Source organism: Phasianus colchicus, chromosome 12 (genome assembly GCF_987193195.1).
Source record: "Phasianus colchicus chromosome 12, bPhaCol1.hap1.1, whole genome shotgun sequence".
Classification (NCBI taxonomy): domain Eukaryota; kingdom Metazoa; phylum Chordata; class Aves; order Galliformes; family Phasianidae; genus Phasianus; species Phasianus colchicus.
The window spans coordinates 7,342,795-7,359,559 of NC_143447.1; the positions used below are offsets into that span (position 1 = coordinate 7,342,795).

The 16,765-nt window shown below is 37.7% G+C and overlaps 1 protein-coding gene across 1 annotated transcript in view; it reads right to left on the bottom strand.

Moving 5' to 3' along the window:
• The window catches only part of LIPC (lipase C, hepatic type), a 40,413-nt gene extending 24,212 nt beyond the window's left edge, over positions 1 to 16,201 (bottom strand). The window contains exon 1 of the mRNA XM_031616491.2: positions 16,076 to 16,201. Coding sequence (XP_031472351.2) covers positions 16,076 to 16,157 — 82 coding nt within the window. The 5' untranslated portion in view covers positions 16,158 to 16,201. The remainder of the gene's footprint in view (positions 1 to 16,075) is intronic.
• Positions 16,202 to 16,765: the final 564 nt, after the last annotated feature.

Below are 16,765 nucleotides of genomic sequence, written 5' to 3' on the forward strand. Positions count from 1 at the left end.
CAACCTTTAGTTGCTTCTTTTTTGTTTTTGTTTTCTTGTAACAATAGACATAAAGCTATTTGGATGTGGAGTCTCCTTTATATATAAAGATCTGAACAAGATTCAGAGTACATAATTGCTCTGGAATACCAGTACTTAAGGAGCATACATTATAGTGGACACACATGCTCAACTGCATCCATCCATCTGTGCCAGCAAAGAAGTTACCACCTCCAGCTTTTTATTACCTCCCACCAGATAGAGATTACCATCCTTAAGTTCTGTTGTCAATGCTTCACTGCCTATTTGTTGCAAGCAAAATAAGATAGACAGCCTCAAATCACGTGTTTTAACTGTTTATAATAACATAATTTATTTTGCTTGAAGCAAACTAGGGGATGCTTACTTGAACTGATGGACTGTATGTGTTAGATAAAATGGTAGCTTTCAGGAAATGATGAATAGCTGGGAGAGGGCTATAGGCAGTTACCTTTGACTTTAGAGAGGATGCTTGTTCACAGCATGAGACACACATGCAGTGAATCAATAATTTCCAGAAGACCACTTCAATGAATTTCTTAATTTCTTTGGTTTTTGAAATATACGTTAGATAAATTGGTTTGTATGTAACACTCTCTCAATCCTACTGTGAATATTATAGTCTTTTCACTGTAGTATAGAGATACGGAAATTATACAGCTACAAATAGAGCCTATGCATTATATTGTCATATTCTCAGCAAGCAACATATAAGCTTCTGTAGCCAGAAATAATTTTGAATTTTTGCCTTTTGTTAAGCTACAGAAAGCTCTGTAATTATCTCAGTGTGCTCTTTTGTGTCTGTAAACCTTCATTTGTTTCATCTCTAGTATCCAACTTGGTAGCACAGTCAAAAGGTTACACAGATAAACATAATTGTTTCCTTCTGTCATACCTGAAACACCAAGTAGATTAATTTACCTACTTTGCTATTTGTCCTTATATCTGAGTCCAGCTTAGAGTCCTCAGAGCTGAATTTTTATTTCAAAAAAAAAAAAAGAAAGTATAATAATCTATCATAGTTTATGTGGACAAGTGGCAGATGGTAATATTATAATGCACATAGAACACAACATCTTGCTTTCTTTATCCAGTTCAGAACATAATTCCCTTTTTCCTTTGGTGTATCTCTACAGAGCTGTGCTAATATCCAGTAAACTTTTAAGTTGGTTTCTTCATCATATGAAAAAAAAAAACCAACTGAGTTTAATATTTGCTTTACAAAACACTGTAGCCTTTGATTGTATTGAGCTGTTTTATATAGACTCAGCAAATCCATGTCCTCAAATATCCAACTGAAATCTTCCCTCTCCTGCTCTAAAGCAACTAAACATAGACCAGTGTGTTTTGTCCAAAAGGAAGCTGTCCATGCTACTCCATGTAGGAAATCCATTCTGTCACTGATGTGAGTTCTAGATTCCAGTCTCCCCTCAATGACCCCATGTATGGAAAACACATAAAAATTTTAAAATCATCTCTGCTAGTTTTTTCATTATAATTGATTATGGTAAGAGAAGTAATGTCAGTCTGGGGATTGCTTTTTAAGCTGGAATGATGTCAGTGTTTCAATGTTAACTGCACCTTGATACTGAAATAGACAAAATACGTCGATATGAGATTCCAGACAAACCAGAGAAACTGCACTGTCAGCATGGCCTTTGTCCATTGCAGAGCCAGCTTCAGCCAAGTTTGTTCTCATTCCTGTCTGCCTTTGGGCTTAAAATGGCATTTATCTTCTGGTCCAAAACAAACAAACAAACAAACTGAATACCTCCAGTATAATTATGTCACCCACATTTTTTACAGCTAGCGGTGTAGCTGTGAATGCTGCTGAATGAATCCCACAGCGTTATGACAGTGGGCACCTACTGAGACCTACTCACTATCTAGTTCTTCTCAGATTGTTTTTGGCGACCTCTGTTAAAAAACACATAGAAAAATCAACAGGAACACTCCAACAGCCCAGGTATTCTAATGGTGCGGCAGTTATGCTGGGTTTATCAAAGGCTCATAAACTAATAAAAATAGTATGGATTTTTGTATTTTTCAACTGCTACATAATTGTTAACTCTGGAAATCAGGAAAGACTGTTTTCTGCCCTTTACTGGCAGGGAATAGCAAAAAAGTGTTGATTAAGATCTGTAAAATGCTCTTTAAAAAGCTGAAAAATGTTTTTAGCCATAATTTTTGTACTGTGTGGCTAGGCAGTAGATCAATTTCTTCTTCATACAGAGTTTAGAAAAAAAATAATTCATCATAGAAATAGCTCTTACTAGACTGAAACTGTTGGGCAATAGATTTGAAGGAAACTAGGGAAATCTTGGTTAGTGAGTCACTTAATATTAAATGAACAGGTGAGCTTAGCCATAGTTCACAGCAGAAATGATATCTAGCTTTTGAAGGTTGCTACTGCGTTCCGTTTCACTGAGCACCAACTTAGCAGTTCCATTTTAACTACATGTGTTGCTGTGAAAGTTCCTAGCGATGGCTTTTACAAGGAAGAATTATTGAGTGGCATCTCTCTGCCATGCCTCTGCTTTCAGAAATTTAAATATCTGAACCATGTGATAATGGAGTATTCTGATAGCTACAGCTAAAACAAACTTCAATGGAAGTTGAGCATTGTGTGTACTCAGAACCATACTGATTTTGATGGAAAACCATGTGAAGAAAACAAGGAAGGTAAGCATGACTTAAACATTAAGGAAATATAGTTATCTAACCAGACATCTAGAGAGTAACTCTTATTGTTGATGATGATATTCAGTAATGAGGGCTGCTACTTCCCAGCAAGAAGTTCAGGTGAATAAGAAATGATGAACTGATTTAACTTGGCATGTTTAAGAAATGTAAATTTTACAAGAAAATATGAGTTAAGTAGAGTCACTGTACAGTAGGTTCTGTTATTTTCCTATTTTTAGAAGGATTGTGAATTTTCTAGGAATATTAAGTAGGCATTTCTCAATAGGACTTGAGAAGTTACATTTATTTTACTTTGTACTAAAATGCTGAATGCATTTCAGCTCCAAAATGCTGACAAGTTACCAAAGCAGCTATTTTTATTTACTCTGTAAAATCTTAGAGTAAAAAAAGGAAGAAAAAGATCATTTTTAACAGCAGGTGACAGAAGTGGATTTTGATAGCTGAATTATATATAAAAGCAACTTCTACCAAGCTAGTTGAAGAAAATAGAGCCAAAGCAAAAAGAGATTGTGCACCCTTCCCATCACTCCCACACCCAAATTTTAGTCTGGTGATATCATTGCTGATCTGTGCATTTTGAGTGTTCCTAGTTTGAGTGTCCCTGTATCGTGGTTATACAGACAACACAAAAATTTATAATAAACTCAAACTGTAGGTGGAGAACATATTGGCTACTATCTATTAATCTGTTCTTTGCACTAAATCTACTGTTATAGACTTTGCATTGCTGTGATTGCATTTAATGATTAAATTAGCTTTTCATGTTTGGTTATTTGGTGCTTTTCTTTTTGTTGGTTGGTTTGATTGTTTGTTGTTGTTTTCCTCTCCAAAAAAAGTGTGTACCTGCTAATACATACTCTAATCACATCTGTATTGAACACTGGTGAATCTTGCTTGCTTTTCAAGCTCCTGTAGCTATCAGATGGAGGTGTATCATACCTTTTCCATGGGGTCTAGGTCAGTTGTTAGAAAAGAAAGTAGTGAAGCTATTTCTCCTCTTTCTTCTTCATTTCATTTTACAGCAGCAACATGGATTTTGTTCAGATTTATTGGAGTCAGCCTAAACTAAATAACTGGCATTGCAAGCAGGAAAACTTGCTCTCTGCTCAGTCCATTTTGAATTAGGTCCATCAATTACTCCTCTACACTGAATTTAATAACTCCCATAATTTTCTCTATGGAGTCGGATTGAGTGATATTTTTTAAAAAAGAGAAAACAGTCTCTTCGACCCAGACCTGACCAACCTATCAGCAAAACCTCCCATTAACTGAAGTTTCCTTTATTTTGTAGTACTTCTTTGCTAACCTTTCAGATAATTAAATGTAATTATATTCTTATGTAATTATAGTGTTTATATTATAAGTATTCTGAATTCTAACTTAATACTGCAGATATTCTGTCCTTTTCAATAAGTTGCTTCCATGATGTTGTTTCTAATCTGAGCTGGTGCTGTGTGTTACTAGTCATCCTTTGGGACATGTTCGCTGAAATATAGTAAGGATTTTTACTTAAAATGAATGTTCATTTTGTACTAAATGTACTGCCTTCACAACCATTACTGTTCTTTTATTCATGGTTTTGCAATTTACTTAGTCCTGGACAAGAGCTTTTGGGCTGTAGGAGTGGAGGATTACTTTGATTTTTTTGTTAAATAATCAATTATTACCACTCTGTCACCTGTATAGGTTTTCTTACTGGGAGAGGTTCTGTCCCACCGTAGCTCAACAGATTTTTTTTCCAGATAATTAAAGATTGGCTGATGTAAGAGCTTTGCAAGGAGTGACACAATCTCTGGCACGATGGCTTATTTTGTGAAAACCATCCTAGGAAACATTCACCCACTTTTGCCAGCTGCACCTTCCCTGTCTGCCACACCGAACTGAACTAAAATAACTGAGGTTATTTTTTGTGTATGCGTATATCCCAGTATTTCAGGCTTTGAACTTTGGAACACGCTGGAAGTTTTCCAGAAATCAGGCAAGAGATTTCATAGGGGCTGCATTTCTCATAGTCCTTCAGCATTTTTGCAATTTTAGCTAGAACCAAAGTGAAAACAACAACAAAAAAAAAGCAGCGCAACTTTCCAATATTCCCAAGCTTTATCATTTTGGTTGCTTTATATCTGTCGGATTCTTTTGTCATCTGTAGGATGGTCACCAGTGGAATTGATACACCAGTTTGCTTCACATTTGCTGTAGAATTCCTGTGTCTCCAATACAGCTCTCCCAGCTCAGCATTTCCTGATGCATTTCAGATCTGAAAAGTTATTTATCTGAGTTATGTGCCTGAAATATTTGTGGAAGAAGATAAGTACTGTTTAAATATTTTCCTCCAGATTCTTGATATAATCAAAATATCCTTTTATATTGCATGAGAAATGGAGAATAAAAGGGCAGTAAACAAAAATTAGGAAATAAAATTCTAGTCTGCATTCATTTATCTCTTTTGTCCCTGACACAAAGGGAAAAGAAGTTAGTCTTGTGTTTAGTAACTGTTGAGTCACAGCCTGAACCAGTGAGTGAGCACCTGTGGAAAGGACCCGTCAGTCCTGGGAGCACAGGTGAAGGCAATTCAGCTGCGTGACCGGGAGGGGTGGAGCCTGGCTGCACCTCTCTTAGACCCCATTTAAGGGCTGACTGCCATGGGAGGTTCTCTGTTTGGAGATCCCTCCCTTGTGGAGTCTTTTCTGTGAGCCTAGATCTTTGGAGATGGGTGAGCACCTTTACTTTTCCTTTGAAATGCTATCCTATCTATGCTGGACCTTTTGCTGTGACGTATTCTTGTATTGCCTTTCCACTGCATTAATCTTTCTGATTGTAATAGTCTTGTATTAGGCCAAAAGTTCTCAGCTGAAGTCTGTCAAGCTGTTTGAGTTTCTGCTATCCTGAAGTCCAGGTTGAAATGGTTTAGTCCACTGTTTGTTCCTAAAATTTTAAAGGGATATTGCTTTCTGCTGTGAATTCTCAGGCCAGTCTGTGTTTGGGGCTGGAATGAATGCAAAATGGGAAAATTATACATATATATATGTGTGTGTGTGTGTGTGTGTGTGTATATATATATATATATATATTCCCCACAGGTTTCTCATTCTTTTTCTTTAGTGACTTGCAAAGAAAACATGAAAACTAGTTCATAACCTTGCTACAATGCGTTCTGTTTGGACCATGTATTCCTCTGGACAGAAAGCGTGCTGAGTAGAGTGTCTGCAGCAGAACAGCATCCCAAAGGGCAGAGGCTGCCTAGGTCTAGATGTGGGGGAGTGATGCATCATGAGCTGCTTCAAAATAGCTACTGTAATTCCGTTCCCTGATTCCTCCAATCAAGTAACTGTTATGTTCTACTGAATGTAGAATGACAGCATAACACACAAAGAAGTCTACTGTAGCATTACATTCTAGAGCAGAGAATTGTTCAACACTGTTGTTAAGCACTGAAGTATTCTAAATCTCCCAGGCAACAGCCTGCAGTTGAGTGAGTTTTCCTAATCTTGTCCTTGGCTCTGCAAGGTGTGAACACGTCAGCAAAGTGAGGGTTTGGCCAGCAGGCAGGGAACATGCTGGGACAATCCACCATACATGGAATGTGTGGTGTAGGTATTCTTATCGTGGTACACGCATCTATTTCACCAGCAGTCCTCGGCCCTCTCATCTCCCCTGCCTAAGCTCAGCAGTGTTGTGCTTTGCTCTGTGCCACTTTGAAAGATAATTCCACCCAGCGGCATAAATTAAATGCTGATCAAGTTTTGAAATATGAATAAGTTCATTTATGAGTGTAAATACTGCTACTGCTGAGTTGGTTTTGGCCCAGCCATGCCTCAGGCATGTTCACTGGGCATTATGTATCCAGACAAAATGCTGTAGTGGTTATCCATGTGATACTCGTGTGCATGTGATACTGGGAGAGGGTATCTAAGGAAGATGCTGCTGATTCATAGGATAAAAGAAGTCTTCTGAGAGAACTCAATAGTTGATCTGTTTACCAGTGTGAATGCGAAGCTAACTTTCAGCAGGACTGAAAGGAAGGCAGAGTATTTTGTGGGGAAAGAAATACTGGCCTTTGAAGTCTGGAGACACAGGAAAACTTAATGGCACCTCTGATAAAATTTTGCTCAGCAAAATAAAGGGTTAATTAGGAGAACCCTCAATTGTCTTTTCCTGTTCGTGATTTACTCTAGCTGTAAATCCTACAGATTGTTTGACGTGAGTCACAGGACCTGTTTGCTGAGGGCAGTAACCTGTGGGAGTTTTGGAGAAAATAAGGACAGGAGCCACAGAAATCAGAACTGCAGTCTGAGCCGATGAGAGCTGGAACAAGAGAATAAACATCTCTTTAAAAGAAATCTTACACAGGCTGCCTAAAAGTTGCCTAGGTGGCTAGGCCTTTCTCTAAAAGCTATCTTGCAGCAGATTAATTAATTCAGACAAACTTCTATGTATCTTTCTTCAGTTTCTGTATCAGTTTCTTTATAACGGCTTCTGACGTTCTGGGCAGCCAAAGATTATGGCAGAACAAAATACTTCTCTGTATTTAATTTTCATGTTTTTTATTTGAATCTGTCAGGAGATTGGTTGAGTAAAGTCTGCAAAACTGTCAGGCAAAAGAATCTTCTAAAAATAAAATGTTGCTAGCAAGATACTCAGCATAAGGTGAAGGAGTTTCGATCTATAAATAGGTTTAGGAAGAATCAAACTTGAATTGATGGACTTTTTTAGGGATATGGCTACGTTTCAAAGATATTTTGAATGAGCCTAAATCCTGACTGTGAAGATTAGATTTCTTTCTTTGTACAGTTCAGGTACTCTCCAAAGCTCCTGCATGAAAGGGAATTACACTGGAAAGCATGTGTGGTGGCAGGTAGGCATAGGGTATCTGCCAGCAGGAATCTAGTGGGTTCTGTGACCCTATTTTCATGTACAGCTCTTGTCTTCACATTTTGTTTTTTATCAGTGTCAAGCACAAGCCTTCCAAGAAGGAAAAATACATGAACTGCCTAGGGGTGAGTCAAGGGCTGCAGCAGCTGGGTGCGTGGTCAGGGTGGGAAGGTTTGCAGTGCAAGCTGTGATCAGGGCGTGCCTGGCAGGGAGATTACAGGAGCATGGAGTAGCTGGCAAAGAGAGATATGAGTTGGAGTCAATGAAAAACCACTCCATTTTGAGTGTTGTGTTACTAAGGTGATGGGGATACTTTCTTAAGCAGAAATTTACCTTCAAAGAAGTAGAAATTGTTCTGTATAAACATTTCCTAGACACACCGTCAAGAGGGGAAAACTTGCATTTTTGATATTGTTACCAGAACAAAATATTTTTCTGACAGTAAGATTCTCTTAGCAGTTTCATTCAGTTTCACAGTGCTAAAATAAAAATTATAACACGTTTGTTTTAGGTGTGTCAACCAACAGAGTATAGAATTTATTTACACTCTGTAAATATTTTAAAAAGGAACAGTATTGTATAGATTTGATGTAACATAGCTTAAAAAAAAAATCCGAGTCTTGCTCAGTGTGTCAACTATTCACTTTTAATTAAAAGATTTTATGAAGTTGCTTTTGAATGGTAAAAATCTACAAATACAATGATTAAGTGTATTTTCATTTCATTGTTTCAGTTTCTGCTGCAAGACCCGTTATTGATTAATTCTGAAAATAACAGCTTGCATTTGTGGCTACTGGTATGCTCAATTCAGGGCAGTTCCTGTTCAAAAAGTGGTACCATAGAACAGTAATAACCTTTATTCATCTTCCTAAAGGTAGTATTACTGAGGGTAAAGACCTGTATTCTGATGATACCTGCATGTTAGTTGTAGAAGAAATGCAATGCTGTCTGTAGATTAACAAAGAAAATGGCAAAATAGTGTCTGCACGGATGGGACCATGAAGTTAGAGGTTTGAATTCCATTTTTGGCACTGAGTACTGTCTGATAGTACCTAAATCTTGGTTCAATTGTATTTTTTTTGGTATCTCATTTAAAACAGAGATAATAAAACTGATCGAGCTAAGATTGTGACCATTAATATTACAGGTGCTTTGGCGTTGTGATGTTCTGCAAAATTTTAGGATGGTGCAGTTGAAAGGACCTAGTTGAGTGCTGCACCCACAGTGCCTGGTGCGTTGTGCTGCAGTGACCAATGGATATCCTACAGGCCTTATTTTCAGCTGTATTATTTCACATTGGCTGCATGAAATGAAAATGAATATGAAAATGCAGTGGCAAATGAAGTTTGTGGTGGAGCTGCACACTTCCTTCCTAGTGAAAGACACAAACAGGAACTTGGCATGGACAACCCCTGATCTGATTGCTGAGCTACCTTGGGACTGGCTAAATGCACATGTGTGTCCAGCTGTGCTGGGCTTCAGCCCTTTTGCAAATTTTTCAGTGTTTAGACTCTGCTTTCCACTTTTGCAAGGAGCAGTAATTAGGCAAGCAATTTGCCTGTATCTTTTCAGACTTCATTGTTTTCTTCTTCTTCTTCTAGAGAACAATGGCGTGGTTTGGAGTTAAATCCTCTAGGTGCCAGGTTCCTATTTATTACGTTGTGTAAAAAAATATTTTTAGTCTTATTTTTCATAATACATTTTTTTTGCCTCCTGTTAGAATTTCACTTTTTGTAGAAAATTTATCACTAGATGTCAGTCATACTGTGGATTATCTTGTAGGCTCAAAATAGATTTTAACACATTTGCTTTCTCCTCACTTTCAAATAAATTCTCCTAATATTCTATCTTTAAAGTAGAAGTGCTTCTTACTAATGAGCCCTATTGTCAGGCTTCTTTGTTATAGTACTTTGTCAGAAATGTGCCTAACATACAAAAGTGATGGCTTACTGGGCTTTCATCAGTTCTTAACCTATTTCAAATTAGAATCAGAATTATCTTTGGAGCTCTGTGACTCAGCTCAGATCTCTGTAATTCTTGGTGGGAGTGGGGACTGTTCACAAGAGGAAAGAACTCAGTTTTTATGCAGTCTTGTCTTCAAATTCCAATATAAATCACTAACATAAAAGTTACAGTTGAGATGGAGGTACGAATTATTTGTCTGTTGCCTGTCAGAAAGTATAAATTTATAGCACCACTATCATTAGTAAGGTCAGATGTCATCTTTTTCTTGTTAAGTTTCTGTTCAGACATTTATAATTATTTTGCTTTGGAACAATTTAATTATACACCTACTTCTATAGACCATTTGGTACATAGATCATCTATAATTTTATCAAAAGTCTATTCTATGTTTCTAAAGAGGAGATACTTCCCTCATTCTTTCAAAGATGTTAGCAAATTCTGCACCATATTGAGTGCCTTTTGGCTGCAGGTGAAGAATTCAACAGCTTGTGGAGTGCTAATTTGAGCTAATAATAACTTCAGTGACCTGCCTTGGCTTTAAAATGCCTAACAGAATTTACCCTGTCCTTGAAGGGTAGAGATTTTGTTTAGTGCACATGTCTGATTAGGGATGCTTATGCCTTCGTGGTTCTGTGTTTAGTGTTCGTATACAATTAGCTAAGTGGGTGATGCTGAGGAAGCAAGAGAAAGAAAAGACAAAGACATCTCACAAAAATACTACACTGGTTTCATTATTAGAGGGATTTGTACTTTTAGCTAAATAGCCTTGTTAAAGCAAGAAATAATATTAGGAAAGCAATTAGAATAGGATTTGAATTATTCATAGTTAAACATTTTTGATCTGGTTTTGGGACATTTTTTGTGGTTAATTTGCTGAAATATGTACTGAGTCTGAAGAAAATGAAAGCTTTAATTTGAACTAGTTCCCAAAAAGCTCTGAGGTGTGAGATTTTTATTTTATCCGGCTAATAGTTTGTGGAAGGTGCAGAAAATAAGTGCATTTTCAAGGAGATTGCCTTAGATATTTCCTGTGAAAATATTAACACTAGACAGAAAATAAATTTACAATTATTTTACATTAAATTTACATGAATTGTTATTAAGTTTATTTTCTGATTTTTCTTCTGGTGAAGTAAATCTTAAAATCAAGGGACTCCTTGATTAGAGTCTTTAGTTCCTCATTAAACATTTGGTTTCAGTGCTATCAGAGCAACTCTAAGCAGATCCAGGCCCATCCTTTGCCTCCTTTTGGAGGATCCAGGCATCCTTTGACTCATTCTTGGCCTCCCATGGATTATCACTGTCCCACTACAGCTTTTTGCTCAGTTACACAGTGAACAAAATGAGGAAACCAATCCAGCTAAAAAAGAAGATGACCAGGAAAAAAAATAGTACTATTTTTCAACCAGGATCGGTTTCCAAGCTGTTTTGCTACAAGCAGTAACACTAGCACAATGGAGAGGCTTGTGAATTAATCGCCACCAGTGAATGAAGCAAGGGTTGTTTAAGTGGTTGATGTCACTAAATGTATCAATAACTACAACCTTTCCCTTTTACTTTAAAAGATTTTGAAGACTCATCTGTCATCTCAGAACACAGATTAAAAAAAAACAAAAAACAAAAAACAAAAACCAACACAATCAGGTGTCAGGGGCCTTGGGTTTCTTTAGACGTGGATGGACATGGAATGCCAGCCTTTCTCCACTATTAAAATAAGTATTTGATTAGGTTGTTGCATTTGTTAGCTTCTTAACTTGGCGTAAGTCATGTTTTTGAATGCATTTTGACTTTTATTGTTAAAGGACATTCCAAAAATCAGCGAAAGAATATTTATGTTTGACTGCCTCAGCTGGTCGATTTAACTCGCTCAGGTGCACAGTTCTGGACTGAGTGAGCAGCTACCTGGGCAGTTTGAGAAAATATATTGGTTGACTGCATTTTCCATTTCCCTGCACCATCCATGAGCGTAAGACATACAATCAACTTTTAAAAACATGATTTTTTTTTCCTAGAATGACAGAATGGTTTGGGTTGGAAGGGACCTTTAAGAACACCTGGTTCCAACCCCCTGCTATAGGCAGGAACACCTCTCTCTAGCCCAGGTCGCTCACAGCCCCACCCACCCTGGCCTTGAATGCTTCCAGGGAGAGGGCATCCATAACCTTGCTGGGCAACCTGTTCCAGTGTCTCATTGGAAGAGGCTACTGAGTGTGAACATTGTAAATTTTTTTTCTTTGCTTGAATCAAAAGCATCAATTTTATGTAGAAAGGATTGTAATTCACATTTGGCCTATTGCCAAAGCAGGAAAATTTATCACCCATTCTTGGCATGTGCAGATAGATGTCCCCTTCTGTCTCTTTCGTGAGTTATTGGATACGCTGCCAGGAAATCTTAATCATGCTTCTTGGAAGCAACTGCTGGTCTGTCCACCTGCTGCCAAGCTATCCTACTTTGAGTATGTTTTAGCTTCAGTGAAAAGTCTCCTAACTCTAGCTAACACATAGGAAAAAGGTCACTGTGCTAAGGCCACCCAAGGGGTCCATATGGTCTTATGAACTACATCATCAGGATTGTACCACTGCCAGTGCAACCCTGTTACTAACCCCAAAGCTCCACACAGGTTAGGCATAACTATGTTTTTAAAATGAAGTGTGTTGTATAACCTGGGCTGTACAACAAAATAAGAAAATAAAAGGTATTTTCTTTAATAATGAATGAACCTGACCAAATTGAGTTTGAACTTGTAGTTGTGAGACCTGCTAGCCAAGGAGTTTAAATCAGAGAAAGAGATTGCTGTGCCATTCTGCCTGAGGTAAGGAATAGAGTTTGCTTTCAGTCCGTGCTGGCAAATTATAACTCTCAAACTAGAAGACTGGATCACTTGTGTCCTCTGAGTTTGTTGGCTTTAGTCTCTGTTCTTCTGTTGGTATAGTCTCTGTCAGTTGGTATTAGATCACACAGAACCCAAATGACATGGAATGAGTGGAAAGTTAGGGCGCAGGTCGTTATTACAGTGAATACACTTCAGGGAAAATTATTTAATCTTTAGTATTTATTGTGAACTCTTAAGAACTGTAAGCTGATGGAAGTAATATACACCTTCAGTGTTAAAGGTTATCATCTTAGCAGACTTTTGATCTCTTTCTGCAATTTAAACAGCTTTTAAATATTTTGTCTCTTATATTGCTAGTATTTTTTTCAGCTTTGTGTAGAAACTTCTTGGTATCTTGGTACTTGTTCAGAGTATTCCGTGTACAGTGCATTTTACTGAAGAGTTCTATATAGGCTTTGGAGAATTTGATGTTCCTAACAAATCTCTTACATCTCTAGCTATAATATGACTGGAGAATAATAAAAAATAACAATTGAAGTTCCTGCATAATCTAATTCCATGGTGTATTTTATAATCCTAAAGGTATTACGTTCACTTTTGGGCACAAAAATCCAGCCAAACAGCCAGCTGTGACTCCCTCATGTCTAAAGTGCAGACTTAGTATGCATTTCTGTCAGCTACTGAGTTCCTCTGATCTGCATGGTGAGATGGCACATTAAAATATGTTCTTACGTAGTGTAATGCAATGGAAAGCACAAGAAGGATAGGAGAGCAGCAAGATCCCAGGCCACAGCAAGTGAGGGTTTGCTCAAACACAACAGCAGTGGGCACATAAATAGAAGAATCTGCTTGTCTCCAGAAGGACCTAGGCATGCAGGGATCCCCAGAGAGGTGACCCTGCCACCACTGCCAACCCTTAAATTAGGTCTGGGAAAGGGCAGATCCTGGCCCCACCCCTTCCAGTCACTCAGTGCGTTGCATTGCATGCTTCTGAGCTCCCCTGGGTTGGCCTGCCTTCCCATCAGGTTCTCAATCACTAGTTCAAGCCATGGCTTAGCATTTCCACCACATCTAGCAATGGAATTTTATTTTTCTAGGAGAAGAATCAAAGTAAATGAGAGCTTATGTTAAAATACTTTTTCCATACTTTTAGAAAAAATCAGCTTCAGGAATGTTTTTGTTTGAGGTGCTTATTTCCAGTCTTTTTGTGGGATGCTGTATTTAGATAATGAACATTTCCAAAAAAAAAAAAAAAAAAGCAACATTTTTTTCCAGCAATGTAAATATACAAGAAAACACTGGCATTTCAGAAGCACTCTGTGGCTTTTTAATATGCTCTATGTGTGTTTTAAATATGTTTGGTTTGCTTGGTAATGCAGTCCATCTTATTCTACAGAACTGTAAATTAAGAACCTGTAATATATACATAAACATGACTTAATTTGAAGACAGTTTTGCATATACCTGGCTACAGTGTTATAGCAGCAGTCTAAATGGTATAAATTGCCTTTTGTAATGTAATTTATTTTAGCATGCAGATGAATGGCCCACTACAGAAAAAAAACTGAAGCAGAGATCTTTGTTTGCAGAGTGCAAATAACTGAGGGGGACTTACAGACTGATTACTCTTCTAGGGGATGGTTTTCTTGTAGGCAATTGTTTATGCTAAAATTACATGCCAGACCCAGCTTTGAGAAGGCCTTGTGTCTCCGTAATGTCATACTGTTTATCACTGTAGTTTCTACTGTGGTAGGAACAAGCAAGCTTCAGGATATTTAGGTACAACATGTACCACGCTTACTGAAAGCTGTCTTCACTTGAAAGTGTTAAAAGGCCTCTCATAGAAGGCTAAAATCTACGCTGCCCTTCCTTGGTGAAGTTTATTGCTTTACTACTTTTCTGTTGTGGCGCATGGATCGGCCTCACTGAGGTTGGTGCTAGGTGGAACTGCTTTGATCATAGAACTATCTGAGCTATACAGGCAGATCATCTGCAGCAGCAATGGGGCAGAGCTCTGTGAGATCATCTGTACCAGCTCCTGCACAAAGCCAGTGTAGCTGTTGGACTGGGGAAGGACAACAGATTACTTTAATGTAAACATATAGCTGGAATTAGTTGTACTGATTTAAGACTTAAAGGAGATGAAAGTATCAGTTCAACATAATGGAATTACCAGGGCCTTTATACTTCTGACTATCTGCAGCAGAGCTACTTAGGCTCTGTCAGTAAGAAGACATTTTCTTTCCAAAATTTTCCCAAAGTACCTGAGTTGCTGCTTTAATCTCAGTCTTTGTTTCAACGCACTGTCATTTAGGTGAATCTACTAGTGCTAAGATGACATGTGACCGGTCTTTTGCAGCCCACAAGCAAGAGTTTAAGCAGTGAGCAAACAAGTCCACTGAGATGGCAGTAGTAGGTCATGAGGGGAAAGGGAGACGGAGAGAGTGAAGTGGCTGACCTTGCTGTAGAAGTGCCACAGACTGTGAGGGTAGGAGAGTGTGAGCTGCCATGAGATGAGAGCTGTGATTAATGCTCTGATGTTTGCTTCTCCTAAACATACAGAACCTGATGAAGATTTCCGACTAGCCTGCTAAGAGTTAGCAGCTTACATGAGGTGTGCAGGCCTTGCTGCCTTGGTGAGCCAAGTTATGACATTATTTGAAATTTATAGTTCTCATTGTGTTTTACATCAAGATTTTATATTCCTCACAATGAAACCCCAAGTGAAGTTTAGTGTGCAGGATCAAAGAAAAGCGGTCTGTGTCTATTACATATAAAGCATTTTTATAGCTAATTGCTTTTATGACTGTTAATAGGAATTAACATAAATGCGAAACACAGTTACTAAAATAAGTGATGCTTCTGTGAATAAGCTGATCTTGTTTTACTTCCAGCTGAGGAAAAAGTTACGTTTAACCCCTCCAGGCTTTAAAGTATTAGAAATGAAGTCAGATAAGGAGGAAAACCAATGGTTGCACCATACAGCTTAGCAATGAGGGCAGCAATGAAACTGTCAGGCACAACAGAGAGGTTTAAGGAACAGTTTTTTGATGCATTGTCCTACTGCAGCAATCAAATGGGTACTGACTTAATGTGTACTATCACAGGCACAGAAAATGTAAATAAAAAAAAAATATATCCCTATGTAAATGATAAAGATCCTATAAAGATCCTCCACAGTACCACAGTATTTCTCTCACAAAATAAGCATAGCACAGATGCATCTCTTTCTCTCAAGAATTGTCACTCACTTGAAGTGAAAGATAGCCAGTTCAGAAATTGAAAGTTTCAACACTGTCAGACAGCTAGAGATTTTTATTCATAGTAAGAGACTGAATGGAATGCTTCCACACCAAGAGGACTGTTACTGCGACCAGCTCAGTGTATATTTTCAAACTAATGCATTTTTAATATAGTCTTCAGCAGAAGTTTTGTTAAAGGTCAGTCTACCTGAAGTCTATACTGGAACATATAGATTTCAATTGAGAAAGTTTTGTTTTCATTACAAACAACTGTATTTTCCAATAATCAGAGACAGCTATATATGCCAGTGTATTAAGGGACCACTCTCAAACGAACAAAAAAAGCATTCGAATTTGTTGATTGCTGGGTATTCAATGCTACTTACATTTCATAACAAACATTTCAGATAAACTTGATCATTATATTGGAAGGAATATTACCTTTTTTCTTTCCTCCATGTGTATTTGTTGGGATGATAATCCAAGAAATCAACAAAATAGAGAGAAGTTGCAAACTTTTCATTTCTTCTTCGTCTGAATGAGTGTTGGGTAATTAACTGCTAAAATCTGCCAATAGATGAGAAAAAGGACAGAACTATCAATGCTTTGCAAGAATTCCATTGCCCATTAATCATTAACCCTGAAACCTCCTGTCCAGTGCACCAGTTTTTCATTTTTTGGAAAACAAAAATTTGCCTATTTCCAGCTTTTTCCTTTTTGTTTTATGCCACTTGTGGCAGAAATAATTTGGAATTGGATCCTCTTACCTGCTCAGCAGTACTCAGCTCTGAACGCAGTGGACTTGAGGGTGTTTGTGCTCTGAAATACTGCTAAAGGCCATGGGTAGCTAACTCAAATTTGGTTGGTCAACAGCACAGTCTGAATACATTGCGAAATAACTGTGAGAGCTGAAGGTTAATCTAAACATTTCATTAATGTGGACGAATCTTGGTATGAGAAACATCTAAATTTCTAAATGTAATAAACTCTTATTACAGTGATAAAGTTGCTCTTGAATAATTGCTAAATATTTCCTGTCAAATTTAGTGGACACAATTTTATCACAAAAAAATTATTAGTGAAGCCCAATTAGCTAACATTTCTCTCCACTGGCAACTAGATAATCATAAT